This window comes from Hypomesus nipponensis, chromosome 4 (genome assembly GCF_054491055.1).
Source record: "Hypomesus nipponensis isolate SF chromosome 4, ASM5449105v1, whole genome shotgun sequence".
In the NCBI taxonomy this organism is placed as follows: Eukaryota; Metazoa; Chordata; class Actinopteri; order Osmeriformes; family Osmeridae; genus Hypomesus; species Hypomesus nipponensis.
Genome location: NC_140364.1, coordinates 5,374,397 through 5,396,649, shown reverse-complemented (window position 1 = coordinate 5,396,649; position 22,253 = coordinate 5,374,397). Strand labels below are relative to the sequence as shown.

Genomic DNA, 22,253 nt, shown 5'->3' with positions numbered 1-22,253 from the left:
CCTAAAAGCAAAAGTGCAACCCCGACTCTACAATTAACGCTTATGAAACAGACCCAGTTCCGAAAAGCGTCGAGAAGACTTTTAAAATGCAGCCTCTAATTATGCATTCTAAGGGTGGTTTTAACAAAGCGGGCACTCCCTTTGATATCTTCCTCTTCTCCTCCTCTCTCTCTCTCTCTCTCTGTCTCTCTCTCTCTCTCTCTCTCTCTCTCTCTCTCTCTCTCTCTCTCTCTCTCTCTCTCTCTCTCTCTCTCTCTCTCTCTCTCTCTCTCTCTCTCTCTCTCTCTCTCTCTCTCTCTCTCTCTCTCTCTGTCTCCTCCACCCCCCTCAATGTAATTGTTACCAGATGTAGCTGAAGTATCTCGTTTGGCGCGGGCGCTTGGCTGGCAGCCAGAGGGGGAGTCGGAACGCGCAGCCTAATCTCATTAGCAAGAGCCGCCGCCGCCGCCTCGTGTCCCTTTGTGCGCCGCAGATAGCCCCGTGGCAGGGAGCATCAGTCAAACTGTCCCCGCTCGTTTTTTCGGAGCACTTTGACTTAACATGTGGTGGTGGGGGGAAGGGGGGCGGGGGAGGGGGTGGGGGTGACGTGTATGCGCAGATTCTTCACAAATCTTTCGCTTTAGTTTTGAACGTGCCGGTTGTAATGCGGGGTATGTCACGGCCAGGAGTTCAGAGCAAACAGCCTGCTGTGAAAAGAAAATGTGATTTTTGTGGCTGATTTAAGGGCTCGTCTGCTTCAAAATACATGTGTACAATAAAATGGCAGAGATTACATGTAGCCTATCCATTATTTAAAAGTGTTAAGCCTAGGTTTGACCCCCCCCCCCCCCCCCCCCCCCCCCCCGAAAGACTGTGCCTTTGGATTAATTGTACAGATGTAAAACTCTATATGAAGTGAGGAAAACTAATTGTGAACCTCAACTATGTGATTGTATTTGACCCTGATCTGTGTTTGGCCCTTTCAGTAACCAATGGCAGCAGCCACTCTCCGACGGCTCTGAACGGCGCCCCCTCGCCTCCCAACGGCTACAGCAACGGCCCCTCCTCCTCCTCGTCCTCCTCGCTGGCCAATCAGCAGCTGCCGCCGGCGTGCGGCGCCCGCCAGCTCAGCAAGCTGAAGCGCTTCCTCACCACGCTACAGCAGTTTGGAAACGACATCTCGCCCGAGATCGGAGAGCGCGTCCGCACTCTGGTCCTCGGACTGGTGGTGAGTAACTGCAGAGGGCCGGCTTTAGCTCAGTGCACTCATCTAGTCTTAAGTTGCTTCGATGATACTTGAGCGCTGCACAAGAGACTAAAGGACAAGTACTTGGCCAGTTAATGAGAACTACAGATATGTGTTTCTGTTCTGTTTGGAACGGTATAAACATGACAAATCAATCTGCAAAACATAACATGAATAAACAGTCGTATACCACACCATCATTTTTGCCAGGGACATACATGCATCATTGCATTTCTTTGAATTTTAAACCATCGCCATACAATGAGAACAGATTGAACGCAGGTCTAAAATAACAAGCTAAAAGGCAGAAAGGAGTGTGTGTGTGTGCTGGGAGGAGCGGAGAGGGGGGAGTAGAAGAAAATGGAGGTGGGTGGGGGTGGGATTTTTTTAATTAACCACACAGAGCATAGCCTCCTTTTGGCACCGGCTTGTTTACCTTTCTCTGTGTGTGTCTGCGAGACTCCCCGCGTCCCCCTGGCTTCCTCCTAGTGCCTCCCCCATCTCTCTCCCCCTGCTCTCTCTCACTCTCTCTAACTCTCTCTCTCTCTCTCTCTCTCTCTCTCTCTCTCTCTCTCTCTCTCTCTCTCTCTCTAACTCTCTCTCCCCCTGGTTCTCTCTTTCTCTACCCCCACCGCCCCACTCCCTCCCCCTCCCTCCCTCCCTCCCTCCCTCATTTCCTCCTCCTCCTCTGTCGCTGCGTTATTGAAAAGAGTGACACACTTAATTAGCAGTCTCCACGCTGGTGGGAGCCTCGCGAGGCTCGGCTAGCTGTCAGCGTGGGGACTACGCAATCTGGCCCAACAGATGTAAGCCTAATGCAACAAAATTCAGGTCTGGGAAAATAACACAGGGAGGGGAAGAAAAAAAACAGGCCTTTTTCTTTTCTTTTTTTTCTTCCAAATCAGATGTTTTTCTTACTTCTCTCTATCTCTCTCCCTCCCCCCCCCCCTTTTCTTGGAACAGTGTCGTGAAAATTAAAAATAGTGTCGTGAGATGTGAGATGAATGTCAGCGAGAGAGAGAAGGGAACGTTTGTTTTGGTTGTTTTCTTTTGAAGGGGGGGGTCGGGCAAAGTTATACACGGGTCCTGCTCTGTCAACAAGAGAGTGAGAGTACAGAGTGGACCTCACACACACGCGCACGCACACACACACACACATGCATTTGCCAATAAATCTCTATATCTGAAATCCTACACACACACAAACGTATACCTACCTCCATGTATCTGCTGCACTTACTGTATACACTATTCACTGTTTTCAATTAGGATAGGAGCGTCTACTAGATGGAGACATGTCAAATGTATGATATTGCTTTGCAAAGCTGGTTATATTTATAGGCTACTAAGAGTGCATTTAGTCTACTGATTCCAATATGACCTTTACTCATTTTGAAGACGCTTTTATGCAAAACGGTGTACACAGGTCCATATTGTAAGAGCAACAAACAATCAAGGACAGGATCAATACTCAAGTGCCCAGTTCTAAAAGAGGTACAGTGGTTAATGCCCGGGAACAGTCGGTGTTTACAAGACACAGTGCAATAAGGGCATCACAAATAAAACCTTGATCTCGACCAAAAACAAAGTCGAGTGGGTAAATAAGGAGTATTCCATCTTTATCATCTCATCTTCACTCTGACAATTCAGTGCTTGTTCAAGTTCCAGTATTGCCTTCAATGTCAATAGGAGACAAACGCGAGCACTGTGTATTTGTATGGGATTGTAACTTCCGCTCTGCTATTGTTACATGTTGTTATTTACACGCCCTAAATGACAGGCTGTAGGAGCCACATCTTGGCTCCTTCTCCTCACCGCTGTGGCCCCACACATGTGGCTTCCATTAAAACCCCAAATCATTCAATCCAGAGCAGGATACAGCTTAGCTTCCAATAAGTAATATTATCACATAATGTCTTCCATATGGATTCATGTGTGTTTTTCTGCTTTTTCTCCCTTTAACTCTCTCCCTCCCTCTCTCGTTCTCGCTCTCTCTTCTCCAGAATTCCACGTTAACCATTGAGGAGTTCCACTCCAAACTGCAAGAAGCCACCAACTTCCCCCTGCGTCCTTTTGTCATCCCATTTCTGAAGGTATGACTCAAGTCCCCTGCATCCATCTCTGGAAACCATGTTAACAGCCGCGATGCAAATGTGCATAATTGCACATTTTTCTTTCCCCCCCCGCCTGTTCTCTCTCTCTCTCTTTTTCTCTCTGTCTCTCTCTCTTTCTTTCTCTCATTCCTTGTTTCAATGACCAAAGAGTCACAGCAAGAAGGAAAGCATACATTTACATGTATTTATTTAGCAGACGCTTTTATCCAAAGCGACTTCCAAGAGAGAGCTTTACAAAGTGCATAGGTCACTGATACTAATAACACATTGTGAACAACCAAAAAATAAGTGCTAAAGGGAAGAAACCATAAGAGCATGTAGTTAAGCAAGTTACCATTAAACAACACAAATCCCTAAGTGCAAGTGTACCTGTAGGAAAGCAATAACATAGGATTAACTAAAATATCATACAACAGTTTAAATCAGCTACCATTAACCAACAAGAGCAACAGTCTAAGCAAGAGGCATACATGTTTATCCCATGAGCCGCGCTGCCTTGAATTTCCTGTTCCTTAGCGTGTGTGTGTGCGTGTGTGTCTGTGTGTCTGTGATTTGAAGGATTCTTATGTGCATGTGTGTCTCGCTATACATGCATTAGCATCTGGTGTGTGTAAACCAACTTGTATTTGATCAGAAAAAGAAACAGATAGAGTGATTTGAACTGACATAACCTCAGCAACCATAGCAAATGCTGGGTTTGGCTGCATCACAATGTGCCTTTATTCTGTGTTGGAGGGCTAGGGCCCGGCTCCCAAATTGATTTTTCTCTCCAGCTAAATTTGGAGGCGTTATTTCCCATTTTGGACTATAAGCACTGTAACATGAGAGAAGGTACTGGAGTGACTAACATTTACTTGTGCCCTTGATTCATTGCATTTGTCAGTGAGACCTGGGTTATTTCCATAATTCTTGGGCTGTGTGTGTGGGTCTGTGTGGATGTTTGTGTGTGTGGGTCTGTGTGTGTGTGTGTGCGTGTGTGTGCGTATTTGCGTGTGTGTTTATTGAGACTGAGGGACTCAAAGAAACATTCTGGACTAACTTGAGATTTGTATCAATGCCCTATTCAATCACTCGAACCACTCAGATAGGCAAATCGTGATCTTCCACTGAGATTGGATGATGTGTGAGCCGTAATGGTGCTCAGGTGAAAGACAGCAAACGGGTTTTGTTTTGGTTGAGCGTGAGAAACGGCTGGGAGGTATGGAGGCACAGGGCTCCTGTGTGGGTGCTGTGTGGGGCCGTGTCCACATCGGGCTGGGATCACATCTTTGTTGACGGATAGAAAACATTGAAAACCAGAGAACGCAGAACCCCTCTCACTGGACTCTCTCTAAACCTCTCGCTGAATACGTTTAAGATCTCCAAAAAACTCTCCATGTATAAATAGTATAAATAAGCGATTCATATTATAAATACACTCTCTCCCCCTCTGCCTCACACTGTCCCTCTCTTCTCCCTCCCTCCCTCCCTCCCTTTCTGCACCCTTTCTGCACCCCCCCTCCCTCCCTTTCTGCACCCTCCCTCCCTCCCTTTCTGCACCCTCTCTCCCTCCCTCCTCTCTGATTGACAGCGACATAACGCGGTTGTTATTTACGACAGCCAGACCGCACAGTCCCCTGTCCCTGAACACGGCTACCACAGAGGGCCTTGTGCCTCCTAGCCTCCCGGTGACATTACTCTCAGCTCCATCGCGGCCATCGGACGCCCTGCCCCAAATTGGTCCCAACAGAGACGTCTAACTGGTTGTGGACGGATAGTGAGGCGAACCGGGACCTTTCTTTCTCCATACTCGCTTTTTCTTTCCTTCGTGGGTCTCTATCTCATTCTATCCTCTATTGTATTGTATTGTCTTCTCTCTCTCTCTCTCTCTCTCTCTCTCTCTCTCTCTCTCTCTCTCTCTCTCTCTCTCTCTTCCCACTCTCCCTCTCTCTCTCTCTCTCTCTTTCCCACTCTCCCTCTCTCTCTCTCTCTCTCTCTCATTCCCCTGCGCTCTCCTGGCCATATGGTCTCTGTATTACTGAGTCGGAAGGGAGGGCCGAAATCAAAGATGCAACTTTTCAGGGTTTTTTCCGCCTCTCCCAAGCGCTCTCTCGCTTTGTCTCTCTCGTTCTCCCTCGTCTAATTTTAGTGCTTTCCCTCAACGGAGCCTTTAATACCTGGGACCATATGGTGAGGGGGAGTTGGGAGATGTGTGTGTGTGCGTGTGTGAAGGGGCTTTTATAGGTACGCAGAAGCCCAGCTGCAACAACGTGCACCAGGACAGGTGGGGGGGGGGGGGGGGGATTCATTAAGCTAATGTTACCTATTAATTTTTTTTCTCCCCATTGTAAAGTTGCTTGCTTTAGTGTTGCAGTGACTTCAAGGTTCTTAGAAAAACAACCTTCAGGACATCGCCCATAGCAAAGTAGCACCATGCGTCTGTGTACATTCAAGGGAGAGAGGGTATGATGTGCATTATATGGGAGGATCAATTTTGTTTAACATGTTGCAAACACATGACTGTTTTACAACCCTAGATAGTAAAAGCTGAATCCTCGCAGCATCTACAAAATGCGGTTGTTCTATGTGTAAGCATTTATAGTGGGATACCATCATAAACGCGTCACCGTAAACACAATATGGAAAGATTGGCCCAGTTCGGATCCAGTCCCAGCAAATCTCATCAAGTCCGGTTGGTGCGAGAGGGAAGATGACTCGGCTAAACGAACGCTGCAATTATGAGGACCTCCTGATTAACACAAGCAAGCGTTCACCGGGGTCAAAACGATCCATTTTTCTTTTCTTTCTCAGAGGGAAGTCAGAAGGGTAATTATCGTCGTAAACTGGAGATGGATCATTGAGTCTGACAGCTGTGAGGAAGGACAGTAGAGAACGATCTGCGTTTTTCTCCGCCGGCAGGTCAATAACTACTATGTTGTGGTGAAATATGGAGTCAAGAGCGCATCCTCAATATTGGACCAGTTTGGACTTTGGATTGGACGCAAGTGGTCATTTGGGAGGATCGGGGAGCCGCAATGTAGAGAGGCAGAGAGCGAAAGACAAAGGAAGAGGGAGAGGAGGAGCAGAAGGGTGAGGAGAAGAGTGCGAGCCGTCTGCGCGCGACAAAAACGAGAGGGTTAGGAGCGAGGGGAAGATGAGCGGGGACAAAGAAAGCCAGACAAAGTAACAGTTCCGTCGTTCCCGGAAAGGCCAGTGCCGATCTGGACGCGGCAAATGGCCCCCTTCTGACTCCCCCACTTCGTAACGAGAATGACACTACCCTTTCATCATGTCGCCTCGGAAAACTCTCCATCAGGCTTCTTTGAAGTCACACGGGCGTAACTGGCAAAACCTCTCAAGAGCGTCTTCAGAAGAAAGCAGGACCACCCCCCGTCCTCCCATGCCCCTTCCCTCAATCCCCCATCCGGCTCTCGTTACCTCACCAGAATGAAAGGACGAGACAGAAAGGAGTGAAAATACCTGCTATTTCCGACCCCTCTGCTTTGAAGGTGGCACTCTGTGTTTCCTTCTCTCTTTTTTGCAGAGAGACCCCGGGAGGACTAATGCATGCTGGGTCAGTGACAGGAAGCTGGGGTCTTGATGGAAATGGGGAACAGTGCACTGAAGGGGGAAGTGACACGGCAAAATAGTCTTCTGCTCTCACTGAAAAGGAACTTGAGAGTTTCTAATTTCAAAGGTCAACCAAGTGTTCTGCAAAGCACCTTGTGTGTGTGTGTGTGTGTGTGTGTGTGTGTGTGTGTGAGAGAGTTCTTTACCTCAGTAGACCTGTCGCAAAAAGGCTTTTTCGTGAATGACTGACTGATGAATTGATGAATAACCACCAACACTCGTTTTTTACCCTATTACAGAAACCCCGACGTCCGTTTCCCCACTTGGCAGAAGCGATGCTTCTCGTCTGTATCTCTGCACCTTGACACACTGAAAAAGCAGCTTCAACCTCCAGCGCTAACCACCGTCTCCCCCTACAGGCCAACCTGCCGCTACTGCAGCGGGAGCTCCTCCACTGCGCCCGGCTGGCCAAGCAGAACCCGGCCCAGTATCTGGCCCAGCACGAGCAGCTCCTCCTGGACACCAGCACCTCCTCGCCCGTGGACTCCTCCGAGCTCATGCTGGACGTCAACGACAACGGCAAGAGGAGGACGCCCGACAGGTGAGTGTTAGGTTCCGTGGGGACCGTTGGGTTGAACGTGGGGAACCGCCGGTTCCACACAGTGTGGCGCATGCCCGTCATTTGGGAACGGGGCTGACAACCGATGGATGATGGATGAGTCCGTCAGTGGCGCTGCGATCCTAATAACAGGAGAAGCAGGTCTAATGATATGCTTCTTGGTAAAGGGGATGCCGAGGGGTTTGAGTCTTGTGCCGTAACTGCTCCGAGGCAGACAGGAGATGGACCTGTCAAGAATATGAGATGTTATGTTCTGCGCCGGGGTGCATCCTTTCAGCACTCTGTGCCTTGTGGCGTGGCTCATTGGGTTTGTCAGCTCCTCTCCTTAATGGTGCACAACCAGCTGTGTCCACCAAGACTGAGATGCGTGAGTCAGGGCCAAACTCCCATCTGGAGAACGGAGTGCAGTGTGTGTGCGTGTGTGTGTAATGTGAGTGTGTGTGCAGGTGTGTGCGTGTGTGTGTCCACGTCACCGTGTGTGTGTGTTGAGTTGAAGTAAGACTCGGGCTCTGTCCGGGGTCCCTGGCCCTCCGCTCCTCAGCCCAGCAGAAGGGAGCTGAGACGAGCGATCCAGGGAACGTGAAGACCGTAAAACCCGGCCGAGGCCTCCAGACTGGCAGTCTCTAGTCAAGCCTCCAGAGAGGCAGACAACCGATATTCCATATTCCGGCCATAACGCTGAGGCCGATGTGTGCTTTTCGAATTGTGAGAGGAAAATTCCAACGGAGATAACTTTTTTTTGTTGTTTATCATATATATATATATATATATATATATATATATATATATATGTGTGTACATATAAGCAGGGAGACCTTTTACTTTTTATATTTGCTGAGGGGAAAAAAGAAAGGAATAGAGGATCAGGTATGAATAATTCTCACCTCAGTTCCCAGAGGTTGGTTGAGCTGCCTTCTTTTCTGTAATACCTGCATATTTGCTGCTGTGTGCGGCGCAGAGGGTGAGCCTATGGGGAGGTAGGTATGTGTGTGTTAGCACGGAAGATATGCAGTTTTATGTCTGTACGTGTGTGTGAGTGGGTATGTGTGCACGCTTGCGTCTATCCATGCATTCGCTCACCTATGAGGTCGGGCATGTTGGCGTGCATCTAAGTGTGTGTATGAGTGTGTGTGTGTGTGTGTTTGTGTACACGTGCATGTGTGTGTGTGTGTGTGAGCCTGGGGAGATGTGCTAACACATACAGATGAGCCCTCCACACCAATCCGGCTAGCTAAGCACCTCTTGTTTCTGCTTACCTCTGCTCTGCTTCCTTATTGGACCCCAAGCAAAGGGATATCGGAATTTGAATGGAAATTTCACTGGTCCTTAATCACAGAATACAATGCATGGTCAATTCCCCTCTGATTAATATCACAGGCCTTGGGGAATTGGTTAGGAATACACATTGCACCTCGGAGTGCTGTGCCTTTTTGCATTGCGGAAGTCTTGCACATGTTTGTTTCCTTCCCCAAGTAAGGTTTGTGTAAGAGTCAATGTAGTCATTCTCATCCTAGGTTATGTATACCGTATTGCCGCATAGTCATTTGAATAACTATGGACCAGCTCTATACCCTCTACCCAGCTCTATACCCTCCGCAGAGTCCTGGAGGGTACATGGGAGTTCGCCCAACCAGTCTACACATGTTTTGTGGATTTGGAAAAGGCGTTCGACCGTGTCCCTGGGGGGCTCATGTGGGGGAGTACGGGGTACCGGATTCCCTGATCGGGGCTGTCCGGTCCCTGTACGACCGGTGCCAGAGTTTGGTCCGCATTGCCGGTAATACGTCAAACTTGTTTCCGGTGAGAGTTGTACTCCCCCAGGGCTGCCCTTTGTCACCGATTCTGTTCATTACCTATATGGACAGGATTTCTAGGCGTAGCCAGGGCGTTGAGGGGGTCCGGTTTGGTGACCTCAGGATCGGGTCGCTGCTTTTTGCAGATGATGTGGTCCTGTTGGCTTCATCGGGCCGCGAGCTTCAGCTCTCACTGGAGCGGTTCGCAACCGATTGCGAAGCGGCTGGGATGCGAATCAGCACCTCCAAATCTGAGGCCATGGTTATCGACCGGAGAAGGGTGGAGTGCCATCTCCGGGTCGGGGAGGAGATCTTGACCCAAGCGGAGGAGTTTAAGTATTTCGGGGTCTTGTTCACGAGTGACGGAAGAATGGAGCGCGAGATTGACAGGCGGATCGGTGCGGCGTCCGCGGTGGTGCGGGCTCTGCATCGGTCCGTTGTGGTGAAGAAGGAGCTGAGTCGAAAGGCGAAGCTCTCTATTTACCAGTCAATCTACGTTCCTACCCTCACCTATGGTCACAAACTCTGGGTAGTGACCAAAAGAACGAGATCACGAATACAAGCGGCCGAAATGAGCTTTCTCCGCAGCGTGTCCGGGCTCTCCCTTAGAGATAGGGTGAGAAGCTTGGTCATCCGGGAGGGGCTCAGAGAAGAACCGCTGGAGGGACTATGTCTCTCGGCTGGCCTGGGAACGCCTTGGGGTCCCCCAGGAAGAGCTGGTGGAAGTGGCCGGGGAGAGGGAAGTCTTGGGCCTCCCTGCTTAGGTTGCTGCCCCCGCGACCCGACCCCCGGAAAAGCGGTAGATAACGACGACGGCGACGTTATTTGAATAAGCCAATAAAGTATGGATAGAACTGCTGCACCCTAGAAAAGGGGAAGACAATTGTGCCTATGCATACAAACAGATTGTGTGTGTGTGTGTGTCTATGTGTAAGCATGAGTGTGAGTGCCTGCCCTTGAGTTTGTGTGTGGTTCTGCTTGTTTGTGTGTGTACAGTGTATGTGTTAGCGTGCGTGTGCCTATGTATGTGTTTACAAATCAGCATTGTTGCAGACCGGGACAGCCACTGGCACAGTGTGTGTGTGTGTGTGTGTGTGTGGGGGGGGGGGGGGCGGGGGGATAATAGAGGAAGAGGGTGCAGGGAAGGGAGCAGGGAGGGATGGAACATATGGACTGCCAGGGTTGAGCATTAGGAAACCATAAAAAACTGCTCATTAAGAAGTTCAATCTGTTTCTGTGGAGGGAAATGAGAACTGAGAAAGAGAGAGAGAGAGAGAGAGAGAGAGAGAGAGAGAGAGAGAGAGAGAGAGAGAGAGAGAGAGAGAGAGAGAGAGAGGGAGAGAGAGAAAAAAAGCGTGAGATAGAGAGTGAGAGAGATAAGGGGATGGGAGGAAGGGCTAGAGGGGTTTAACCCTGAAATGTCAATAGGCACACACGTGCACATGAACACACACACACACACCTGTATTACACACACCAAGGGGTAACTTTTCCCTGAAACAGCCTCAACAATTTACCACCAGATTCCCCAGGTGCAAAGTATATGTGTGTGTATCATGCCATGAAGATCATTCTTAGGAGGACTGTTGAGCTGTAGAAAAACGGACCTTTCTGCTTATTTCCTCCTTCCTTCTTCTCCTTTCCCCCCTTTTCCTTTTCTCTCCCCACCGCCTCTTCCTTCCGCCTCTTTCCCCTCCTCCTCCCCCTCTCATTTTCCAATCGTCTTTTCTCATCTCTTTCTCCTCTTACCCCGCCTCCCACTTTTACATCCTCCTTCCCTTCCTCTTCACCCCTCGCCTCTTCCTCCTTCCACCTGATATCCTCCACCTATCTCCTTTTCTTTTCCGTCCTCCTCACCCTCTTCCCACCCCCCCCCCCACCCTCTCGCTCCACCCCCCCCCCCCCACTCCCCTTCCTCAGAACCAAAGAGAATGGATTTGGGCCTGAGCGGGACTCCCTCCACGCGGAGCACCCCAACAAGAGGCCCTGCACCATCAGCCCGGGCCAGCGCTTCAGCCCGTCAAACGGCCTCTCCTCCTACCAGCCCAACGGGGGTCTGGCCCACCCCACGCCCCCGCACCCGCCGCCCCACCCGCCACAGCACTACCGCCTGGACGACATGGCCATTGCCCACCACTACCGTGACTCGCCCTACCGCCACCCGCCCAACCACAATCACAACCACCGCGGTGGCGGCGGGGGCGCGGAGCTGAGGGAGAGGCCACGGCCGCTGGGTACGAGCCCCCCCCCTGGGGAGGGAGGGAGGGAGGGAGGGAGGGAGGGAGGGAGGGAGGGAGGGAGGGAGGGAGGGAGGGAGGGAGGGAGGGAGGGAGGGAGGGAGGGAGGGAGGGAGGGAGGGAGGGAGGGAGGGAGGGAGGGAGGGAGGGAGGGAGGGAGGGAGGGAGGGAGGGAGGGAGGGAGGGATTAAGGTTGAGTTGAGGAAGCAGGAAGCAGACAGAGGTGGGAGGTGAGAAAGGGGGAGAGGGGAAGTGAAGGAGTGTCAGAGCCTGGGGGGGTTATACAGAGGCAGGGGGCTGGGGGGAGGGGTTGGGGATGGGGTCATGGTTGGGAGGGGGGTGGGATCACTGCACAAATAAAGAAGAATCTGTCTTGAGTGTATCGCGGTGTGGATGAGGCTTAAGCTTCAGCCCTCAGTGCATGTGACTAGTTGGGTCTAAAAATACCAAAGACATTAACCATGTCTGGCCCAGTGATGGATGTCTATGAGAATGTGTGTTAGCTTCATCAGTGTGGGTCTCACTCACCAGCTAGGTGGTTATCCCCTCAGGCTAGTTCTGGAGATGGAAGAGATGAGGTGGGGGTGAGGGGGTGGAGGGAAGGAGAGAGGGGTGAAGGCAGTGTGTCATCCGGGAGCTAATGAATGATGGACAGACAGGAAGAAGGAATATTCCATGCGGGTCTGTCCATGAGCGGGCAGCAACTGACTAGCTCTCTCTCACTCTCGCCCCCATTTTTCCTAACCCTCTATTTATCTTCCCCCCCCCGCCCCCCCTCCGTCCCATCCCTCCATTTCCCCTCTGTCCGTCGTATCTCTATCTTACTCTCTTCGATATCCATTCCATCGCTTGGCCTTCCATCCATCTCTCTTCCCTTTTTATCCCTCCATTCCCTCCCTCCTCTTCTATCGCTTCACAGGGATGCATGGGGGGAGTCGACAGGAAGAGGTCATTGACCACAGACTCACAGAGAGGGAATGGGCCGAGGAGTGGAAACACCTTGACCATGTAAGAAAAGTAATAACATTTTTTTATTACTATACTGTGCCTAGTCCACCTCTAGCTCTTTCTGTGACTACAGAGTCGGTGTGTCGCTTGAAAAGATGATGAAAAGAATTGGGGGGGGGGGGGGGGGGATTCAATACTTTTGTTTGAGAATGACTACGTACTGCTGTAGCCAAGGTTGACTTAAAGAGAGATAAGCATTTTGGAAAAGGGAGAAAACGTTTTTATATGCGAGTGTGCACTTACAGTACTTCGATCGCGTGCGGCCCTCAGTTTGAACGATTTCGGGGGCATTCACGTTGGAGTACCTCGCGCGGCGGGGGGGCGGGTTTGTGGGTGTGTATGTGTGTCGACAAGCAGTTCAGCTCAGAACGGGGGGGGAGGGGGGCGACGCGCGGACGGCTCGTTGTCATTGGTGTGTGTCTGTGTGGCAGTTCAGCCCTAGTGAAGCCTCTGTCTGTGTGTGCGTGTACTCAGCGCCTTGCCCCTCCACAGCTCCTCAACTGCATCATGGACATGGTGGAGAAGACGCGCCGCTCGCTCACCGTGCTGCGCCGCTGCCAGGAGGCCGACCGCGAGGAGCTCAACTATTGGATCAGGCGCTACAGCGACGCCGAGGACCTGAAGAAGGGCACTGGCAGCAGCCAATCGCGGCAGCAGAGCCCGGCCGGACAGGAGACCGCCACGCCAGGTACGGATCACTTGAACGAAAGCGGAATTTCCGCTATGTCGTTTTTGCCTTCTAGGTCCTTACTGTAGACTTTCAAACGGCCTCAGCTGGAACATAGAGGTTAGAGGGATAGAGCACAGAGGTTAACTGGTTAGCGTTTGGATTAGTAGTTTGCGGTATGGTTGTTTATAGTTCGAGTCGAACATTGTTGGTGTTTGATCCTGACAGATGACATGACTGTGTGTGTGTATGTGTGTGTGTGCCTTTCAGAGATCCACAGGGAGCTCATGCACAGGCCCGTGTCTGGTTATGTTCCAGAAGAGATCTGGAAGAAAGCCGGTGAGTGGCCCTCACGCCCCACTGAGAGCGTCCTGTAACACGCACCCAATGAAGTCACACACACACACATTGTTTATCACACCAGCATGGTTCCAGGGTTCACGCTGAATTCTTCCCCCATACGTTCGATACTTTTGCATTGGCAAAGATTGTCACACGGCGCTCTCCCTAGCGTTTTGCGACCGCGTAGTTATTAGCAAGCTTCTAAACCCAAAACAGGTGTCCTTTTCATCTGTCTGCGGCATTCAAACACGTATTATTCAAACAGAAACACTGCTATTCTCTGACTAAGAGCCTCCCTTTAGAATGTTAACGCCTAGAGCACTCAGCCTCTCCTCAACTAGAGACTCTAAAGCTACAGACACAGAAGCCTTGGACGGAGTTCTACACACTAGAGAAAGAATACTACATGGATTATACAATAGTAAGCCTGGAAGACAGAGTTTCTCTGTATGAGGTTTGCACACTCCAAATATGATGTCAGATCATGAAATGGTTTTAACGGTTCTGTATTTTTTCCTTTTTTTAAAGCTTGAGTAATCCAACCTCATTTTTTACAGCAGTCTAATGGTTTAGCTATTAGAGGTACAGAAGCATGAATTCTGCTGTTGTTTTTTGTAACCGAGGCTGGTTTGTCATACCATAAGAGATTTTTATAATACAGTAAAACATTTACCAGATCATATTTATAAAGCGAGCTGATTTATTTAAAAGACTTCATGGTTCCACACTGAAATAGACTGACCTGGAATGGTCGTTATTGATGTTCTTGGACAGCAGCTACGATGTTCTAAACTGCTGAGGGAATGTTCTAGAATATCAGGAAGAGTTCTGTGAAAGGCAATCTCATATGTGTATCTACCAGTCAATGGCACTTCTTTGAAACCCCCGAGGGAAAGGAAATTGACGCCCTTGCTTGACCAAGCGTGATGTGTGAAAGATACTCTGAACAAGTAATATGCATTTAAATTGAATTGAGTAGCACAGCCGTGACTCGACTACCAGCTCTCTTCCCTTCAGACTGATCTTCCATCTGTGGTGTTTGGTGTAATCACACTTCCCTGCACAAGGCATATATCAAGAAGCACTGAACAATTTCCATGACCTCAGACTTCACAGTAGATTTAAGTTCCAGTGGAGAGAGAAAAAAAAACAATTTAGCTCAATCACAATAGAGAAAATGTCTACCTTTATGAAATAGCTTATACGTGCAGATGAATGTAGATGTTTTGATATGGTGTAATGTAAAGGCAGCATGCCTCTCCAATTGAGGGGAGGACAACTGGGCTATTGGAAGATGGAAATATATTGGCTAGAAAGAGGTGTATGGGTTCCTTGTTTCATCCATGTTTGTGACACAATCTTTTTTTAGTCCGCTGTATTATTTTCAATATAATATTGTGGTGTGAAAGTGACAGCTTTGAATACGTTCTACAGAGGTTTGCAAAATTACATTCTTTACACAACGGCAGACTGCAGTGAATACATCTGTTTCAGTGGGCTAAATGTTTACAGTCGGTGATAAATATTCAAGCACCTTGCACGATGCCCTGCCGGTTCCCCACATTCCACGCTGCATGGGCCTTTGGGATCACAATGGAAATGCATATAAATTGCTTGATTTGCATACACAATTAGTCCAGTTACTGCCTTGATGGGAGCAAACAAAAGAGAACTGCCTGGCTTTGACGTTCAGCTGGAATTCCACTGTTTAACACCCACGCTTTCAGGTTAGCGAGCACGCAGGCAGAAAATTACTCAAAAGTTGTTACATTGCTTTTTTTTTGATTACCTGAGATCAATGCCATTGCACCTTTACACAGAAGTTTCAATATAAATCGAAAGCAAAACAATACCAACAAAAAGGTATTTCTATGATGTTTACCCATTGTAATCAAAGACAGGAATCATCAGTCCAATTAATTTTGCAATTAGGCATACACGTGAATTCTAAACATCATGCATTCACTTGCTAGTGGATCAAACCAATTACACATGCTACATTTTTTTTTTCAAAGGCATGTGCTAATTGGTCTTTGATATGCAAAGACAATAATTCGTTTCAACTTAGCTCTCAGTTCACAGTCCTTCCTTTACAAACGCCTGAGCTACAGGAAATAAGGGAATTAGTGTTTAAAATCAAGTAGGACACATGAAATCCGCAAGAACAAGAACAAAATCCTTTGTTCTTGTTGAAAGTTCAGGCTTTAGTAGATAAAAGGAGCAGTCTCACTTTGTCAACATCTCAGGTTTAAAAGACTCCAAATTCAAATACTGAGTCGTATTTGGAAAAGGAAAAGTGACAGCAGATGCATTAATCTACAGGTGTAAAGTAAGCGAACCTGGGTCCTTCAAACCCGGCGACAGACTTAACCTGACTTGATGAAGTGTTTGGCTCCTTCAAAACCACGCTAGCCTTGTCAGGGGCAGCGAGCTGGCTAAGAAGGTACAAGGATCTCACCGTGGTTTGTCAGCTGGGTATTTGAGGTCCTCTCCCGCCCTGTCTTTCAGAAGAGGCTGTGAACGAGGTGAAGAGGCAGGCCATGTCGGAGCTCCAGAAGGCCGTGGCGGAAGCCGAGCGCAAGGCCCACGACATGATCAGCACCGAGCGCGCCAAGATGGAGCGCACTGTGGCCGAGGCCAAGAGACAGGCGGCCGAAGACGCGCTCACGGTCATCAACCAGCAGGAAGACTCCAGCGAGGTAGAACCCCCCCCCCCCCCCAATTCCCACAACCTCCATCCTTTTAACGAGTCATTCATTATGTATCAAGTATTCCAATGCTCATTTCTGAACTGATGATCTTGTTAGCTTTTAAAGCTTTAATACCACAAGGTAGAGGACGATTAGTTGTCACCATGATCACTCCGAAGGCAAAGGAAGATCTTAACGGAAGCTTAAGAGAAACAGCAAACCAATGAGATGACCAACGCAGTCAAGTCTGTCTGTGCCAACCCCCACCACAAACACTCCTCTTTGCTCCGCCCCCCCACATTCGCTACCGTGTTTGGAAAGGTAGTGCAGATTTGTCATTGGGAAACTGAGAACGCAGAGCATCAGCTACTAATTGCTGTTGGTAACCTCAGTGGTTAATCAGTTGGGGGGGGGGGGGGGGGATCGGACGCAGACACACATCTGACTTTGATTGCGAGAGTCATGTTTACCGAAGGGGGTGGAGGGGGCGGGGGGGTCGCTCCCTTTTTCAAACCTCCCCAAATCAGGTTCAGGAGCTGTTTATAACTGTGGTCTGCCGTCTCTGGTGCACCAACATGCTGTCGTAATTGTCCACGTCGTTAGCTTGAAGAAGGTATACAGAAAGGCCTCAGGTGTAATCTCAACCAGAGCTTGATCTCCTCTCTAGTTTGGGAGGAGCTAACGTGTTACTAATGTGCCTTGGTAAATCATTTTTATTTGAATCGATTCAGCAAGGGAAAAGGAGATATCAATGTTTGTTTGTTTTTCCTGTCCTTGAACATGAGTATCAAATACTGTGCGGAATGTGTTAAAATGACTTTTATGACTGTTAGCGTTTTGAACGTGGTTGTAACCCACTTTTCTCTCCTATCCATCCATTTAGAGCTGTTGGAACTGTGGGCGCAAGGCGAGCGAGACTTGCAGCGGCTGCAACACAGCTCGCTACTGCGGCTCCTTCTGCCAGCACAAGGACTGGGAAAAGCACCACCACGTGTGTGGCCAAACCCTCCAGGCCCAGCAACAGCAACAAGGAGGAGGGGCTGCCCCGGGGCCCGAGACCCCCGCCCCAGTCAGCTCCTCCTCTGCCACCCCGAGCAGCGGGGCCGGTAGTCCGGCCGCAACCCCGCCTGCCAACGCCACCCCTCGCTCTGCTACCCCAGGCACCCCCTCCACCGCCCTCGAAACCGCGGCGCGCTAATAATGGCAGACGCTCAACCCCCCCCCCCCCCCCCCCCCCACGTATACTCCATTGTCCCTAACTCTCCTCACCTGCCCCAACCCCCAACGTGACTGTCTCACTTGCCTCACTTACTCAAAGATGCTAATGCTAAAGCGAATGTGCTAACAAAGAGAGATGGCGACGATCTATCTATCTTGGACGGAGTAGTGACCACAAAGCAGTAAGAGCTCCATATCGGGTCATATTGACTTGCCATGATTCAAGAACGCAAAGATATTCTTTGTTTTTTAATTATTAAATGTCCTTCAACCTTTACTATCGCTATTATTGTTGTCTATGTTGTCGTTGTTGTTGATGTCATTGTTGCTTATCTTCCGTTTCCTGTAAATATGAACGTAAAGAGACTGAGCAGAAAGAGTGGTTAACTCCAGACAAGTATATCTGACCTCCCCATTTCTTTTCTTTTTCTAACAAATTGCTTCTATTTCCTGTACCTGGGATATGAAACGAGTTGACCTCACAAAAGACACTTTACCAAACAACATACCAAGGGATTACGACATGACTTAGCTGTAGCCGTGTCAAGCTAAAGACCACCAGTCCTCTGCTAAAGAAAATCAGCAGACCCATGTGTCCTGGAGGGCGGAGAGACAGGCCGACTGGACAGAAGAGGAGCAGACACACATTTTGGCCAGAAGGATGGACGCTGAATCTCTGGGTTGCAAACTGGGCTTCTACAAGAACAGGGCAGATGTGCACCAGATTGTGAAGAACCCCAGCTGTTCATCCTGTGCCCCCCCTCCCCCTACTACCCTCCCTCCCCTTCCCACTACCCCCTCCCCCTGACTTTTAATAATATCCAGGTCAATGGGCTGGGAAACACAAAGCTGTCGTACTGAAGGATGGCAAAGGCAAAGGGAATAGCAATCTCGGATGGGACATAAATCTTTACCTTACATGTGGAGGGGGTACTCTTGTCTAGAGAATCTTTGGGCGATGTCATCGGATAAAGGAACAGCTTACAAGAAAGGTAGTCATCAGCCCACCCGTGTGCAAAACTGTCAGAACCTCACAATGACAGCCACTGACAACCAAGGGCTGACACACCACAACACCATGACACATCCCGGTGTCTTTCTCCCCAGACTCTGGACAGTGTAGACCTTCGTACCCAACTCTAAGCCCGCCAATATTCCTCTATACTATTATGTTTTCCTCCTTGTAGATCTCCCAGTGTTTAACATTTCTGTCCTGTGGCGTCACCGATGGTTATTTATTGTATATGTGTTGGACGCTTGTGGAAATACATAGTACTTTAAACAGTCACTACTTTTTGGTCCTCATATCCCTCTTCTAGCCAGTACAAAAAGAGAAAAAAAAAATGAAACATAACTTTTCTGAGCTGCTTTTCTATTTATGTGTGTAAATGGTAGTTCCTTAGTAGTTCTTTGAGAAGGAAAGATGCATTTTATTTTTTATCTGTTTGATTTTTCATTTTTTATTGGTCGTAATTTTTTTGTCCTCAAGAAAAGACACGCTATATCTCAGAGCTGCTACCACAGTCTGAACCAGATTTTTTTCTGAGAACTAGCATGTTTCATGGAATGCTAACCTTTTAATGTTTTTGTACAAGGGACGTACATAAATGTATTTGCACTGTCACAAAGGTTATTTCAGCATGCTTATTTTGTCAAAACTTGTTTTTCAGGTATAGTGCCATGCTTCACCAATTTTTGTATGTAATGCTAGCGTACCTGTTCCGTGCATTTATTTTTATTTTGTAAAGCTGGAAACGTGTAAACACAACCCACTTATTGTTAATATTTAGTTTTGGTTTGTTTTTTCCTGACCAAGATGTCATAACTTTTACTTTAAATAGTTACAGACAGTGCATGCACATGACTGAACATTTGTTCAAGTATTTGTTGTTATTTTTCACAAAAAAAGAAGAAAAAACTCTTTAAAAAAATCTCTACAAAACTAACTATCCAAATGCAAAGGTGTAGATTCAGATTGACAGCTTTAACAATGCAGAGCACCAGGTAACACACAGTATTAACACAAGTTAAAAAATGTGGACGACAGCCAAAGACTGACACCAAGGACCAAATCCTGACTCAAGATATAAAAAAAGAGGTTTCTTCAAATAACTGTATGGTTGTTTATTTTTTTGCTGTATTTTTCCAAGCTTTCATGAGTTGGAGTGGTGGATGGCGGTTTCAGTTTCAGACTTTAACCCTTTCCTGTTCAGAAGCATGACCAGCCCTTGCTCAGCTTGTGTGGGCAAACTAAGAATAGTGTTTCACAGCATTGGAGATCATGTCTTACAGTGGAACAGGAGCAATAATACCAAGGGTGTTACATGACAACCGCTGTATCCACGACAATGGATCACTTGTTGTGTTTGTGAGGTCTCCTCCCACCTCTTATGTTAGTGTGCTTTTTCTCTCATTACACAAATATCAGACTTTGCCTCACATCAGCTTTAAGCAGTTGGGGTGTCATGAACCCTCAAAAGGCAAGAGAGTTGCCCGACTTTTCAAAAGTCATTTAAACTCCTGGTTCTTTTCTCAGTGCACGTCGGCAGTTAGATTCCATACAGATAACAACGTCCTCATCTCTGAACTTGATGTCTTCAACACAAGGCTAACAAACCTCAATGATTGGCAGAAAGAGAGCACTTATCCCAACATACACAATGCTCTTTCCCCTAAATACCATGGTGCTGCGTACAAGCGTATTTCACCTTTGACCTCCTGGTGAGTAGGTTCTACACAGGTTTCAGATTGTTCGGAGTATTTTTCTCTCTCCTTCCTCAGCTCTCTCTCGTACAAAACCTGCATTCTTGACTCTAAAGGGTTAAATAATCCAAAAAGGTGTCTGACACCAACTCATGACTCCTCAGAAGCTGTGAAGAAAGCAGCAAAGCTGTTTAACACAAATGTGTTGTATTCAAAAGTATAAACAAGATATGTGTGTTCATTGCTATCAGGGCAAACCTGGGTAAAAACATGAAGAAATTGCTTACCGAGTCCTTGAGAAGCTCTACTTATATCCCTCCTCTCTCTTCTCTTCTCTATGTCTGTTTTGCTACAAATTCCTCTGTGGCAAAAAGTCTCACTCTACCTCTTACAGCACGATAAGAGCACCAGTCAATGAGCAGACACTGGTCTAGTCGAACCAAATGGGCACAAGAGAACAGGAAATGAAACCCAAAGTTGAAGCTCATACAGCTGCAAAACCATATCACTACTTGGTAACAATGCAGACCTCATGAAAAAAAAAAAAAACTTAACGCATAGAATAAAATGAGAAAAAAAAAAGAATAAAGAACTTTTGTTACGTTCCTTTATGCTTGTCACATTTCTAGGATACGTCGAAGCTTTGATTTGTAAATATACAGATCAAATAAACTGTGCTACATATGAGGAAAGTGGCGGATCAGTTTTGAAGATAAAAGCATTGGTTACAGATAAGAAATGGTGTTGTCTCCTTCTCCCTCTTCTCTTTTCTCTTTGTCTCTGTTGTAGGACACGCTTAATGGCTTGTCCACTAGATCTGTTTCAAAGAGGAACAATTCTCAAAATATGAAGCTTGTTGAAAAGATGGATGAAGGCTTGTGAATTTAAGCATGCCAGTTTTTTCAGAAACAGTTTGAGGGGACAATTTTATTTCATTTTCTTATTTCGAAAGAAAACATTGGAAAATTGCCTCGGGGTACAGTTTTAAAGCAAATAACTATAATTTGGGGTAACTCTGGGCCAGGAACGGGGTGGTTGGGAAATTTATTGTGAAAAAACTGAAATGATTTGAACTTGTTGTGCAATACTTAATTCAAACAGGAACCACCAAATTGACTGACCCCAGTGGTTTTAACATCACATGGGTTTAGTACACTCTAGAACTTTGAGTCTACTATGTCATACTTGTGGTTTCTCGTTTCAATTCTTTGTTTTTTTTTCTTTGTTTTTTTTTTTCTTTTTACTTTTTTGGGCTGTAATATATGGTCTGTCAGTCTGTGAATCTTTGCAGTATAATTCTGGTATTGTTGTTCTCTTTACAGTGTAATAAATATGTTAATACCTGCCTTGGAGACTTGAGTTGTGTTCTCTTTGTAGACAGAAAGAGAAAATGAGTCGGTACGTTGTCTCTATACCCAACTTTGTTCCTTGTCTGTGTTCCCCATGGAGGAATAACCAACTCCACGTGTTAAAACATGAAAGCATGAGATGCCCCCTGACGTGTTACTTTAAGTGTGAATGTTTCTTGCAAATATTACTGCAAGCCTAAGCTGTGCTCCGCAAATGCACTGGTTTCTGATTATAGAAAATGTTCCCTTTGAAAGCCACTCAGTTGGTGCTCTCAAAGGCATTATTCCCAAAGCACACTCTCTCCCCGGGTGTCCCTTTAACTGAGCATCTTTAAAATTGCCAAGATTTCAACCCTCTTGAAATGTTGTCAAAGTGGCCTCATCCAATATTTTACCAGGGGATGCAGTCTTCAGGTGTTTTTTGTGGTCTTGTCTGATCATGATTAATGAAAGATGACTATGTTTTCTGAGCCCACAGCACCCATCGGCGGCGTGTTCTCTGTAAAGAGTCCCTCACCCATTAGGTATCGGTACGCAATGTCTTTGAAGTCCTGGGTCCCAGTGTTGCTTTTTGGGAACTTTGATCAGGCTCACAGCTAGCTGCTAAAAGTGGTTCGGTCAGTTGTGGAGTTAGCGAGACACATTGAAAAAAACGGATTGAAGATGATCCCCCTCCACAGACACACGCACACACACCCTTCGATATGACAGTGCATGAGAGGGATTTGATGTTTCAAGG

At 47.7% G+C, this 22,253-nt stretch overlaps 1 protein-coding gene across 3 annotated transcripts in view; it reads left to right on the top strand.

The window, feature by feature from the left end:
- Nucleotides 1-17,466, top strand: part of runx1t1 (RUNX1 partner transcriptional co-repressor 1) — a 47,901-nt gene extending 30,435 nt beyond the window's left edge. Inside the window, exons 3-11 of one of the 3 annotated variants that reach the window (XM_084695930.1) lie at nt 966-1,207; nt 3,229-3,318; nt 7,308-7,489; nt 11,221-11,534; nt 12,457-12,545; nt 13,038-13,233; nt 13,483-13,551; nt 16,063-16,253; nt 17,128-17,466. In XM_084695930.1, the coding sequence (XP_084552056.1) occupies nt 966-1,207; nt 3,229-3,318; nt 7,308-7,489; nt 11,221-11,534; nt 12,457-12,545; nt 13,038-13,233; nt 13,483-13,551; nt 16,063-16,253; nt 17,128-17,442 (1,688 nt within the window). In that variant the 3' untranslated portion in view covers nt 17,443-17,466. Of the gene's footprint in view, nt 1-965; nt 1,208-3,228; nt 3,319-7,307; nt 7,490-11,220; nt 11,535-12,456; nt 12,555-13,019; nt 13,234-13,482; nt 13,552-16,062; nt 16,254-17,127 lie in introns of all 3 variants that reach the window. The other 2 variants (XM_084695928.1, XM_084695929.1) reach the window with 2 other exon arrangements.
- Nucleotides 17,467-22,253: the final 4,787 nt, after the last annotated feature.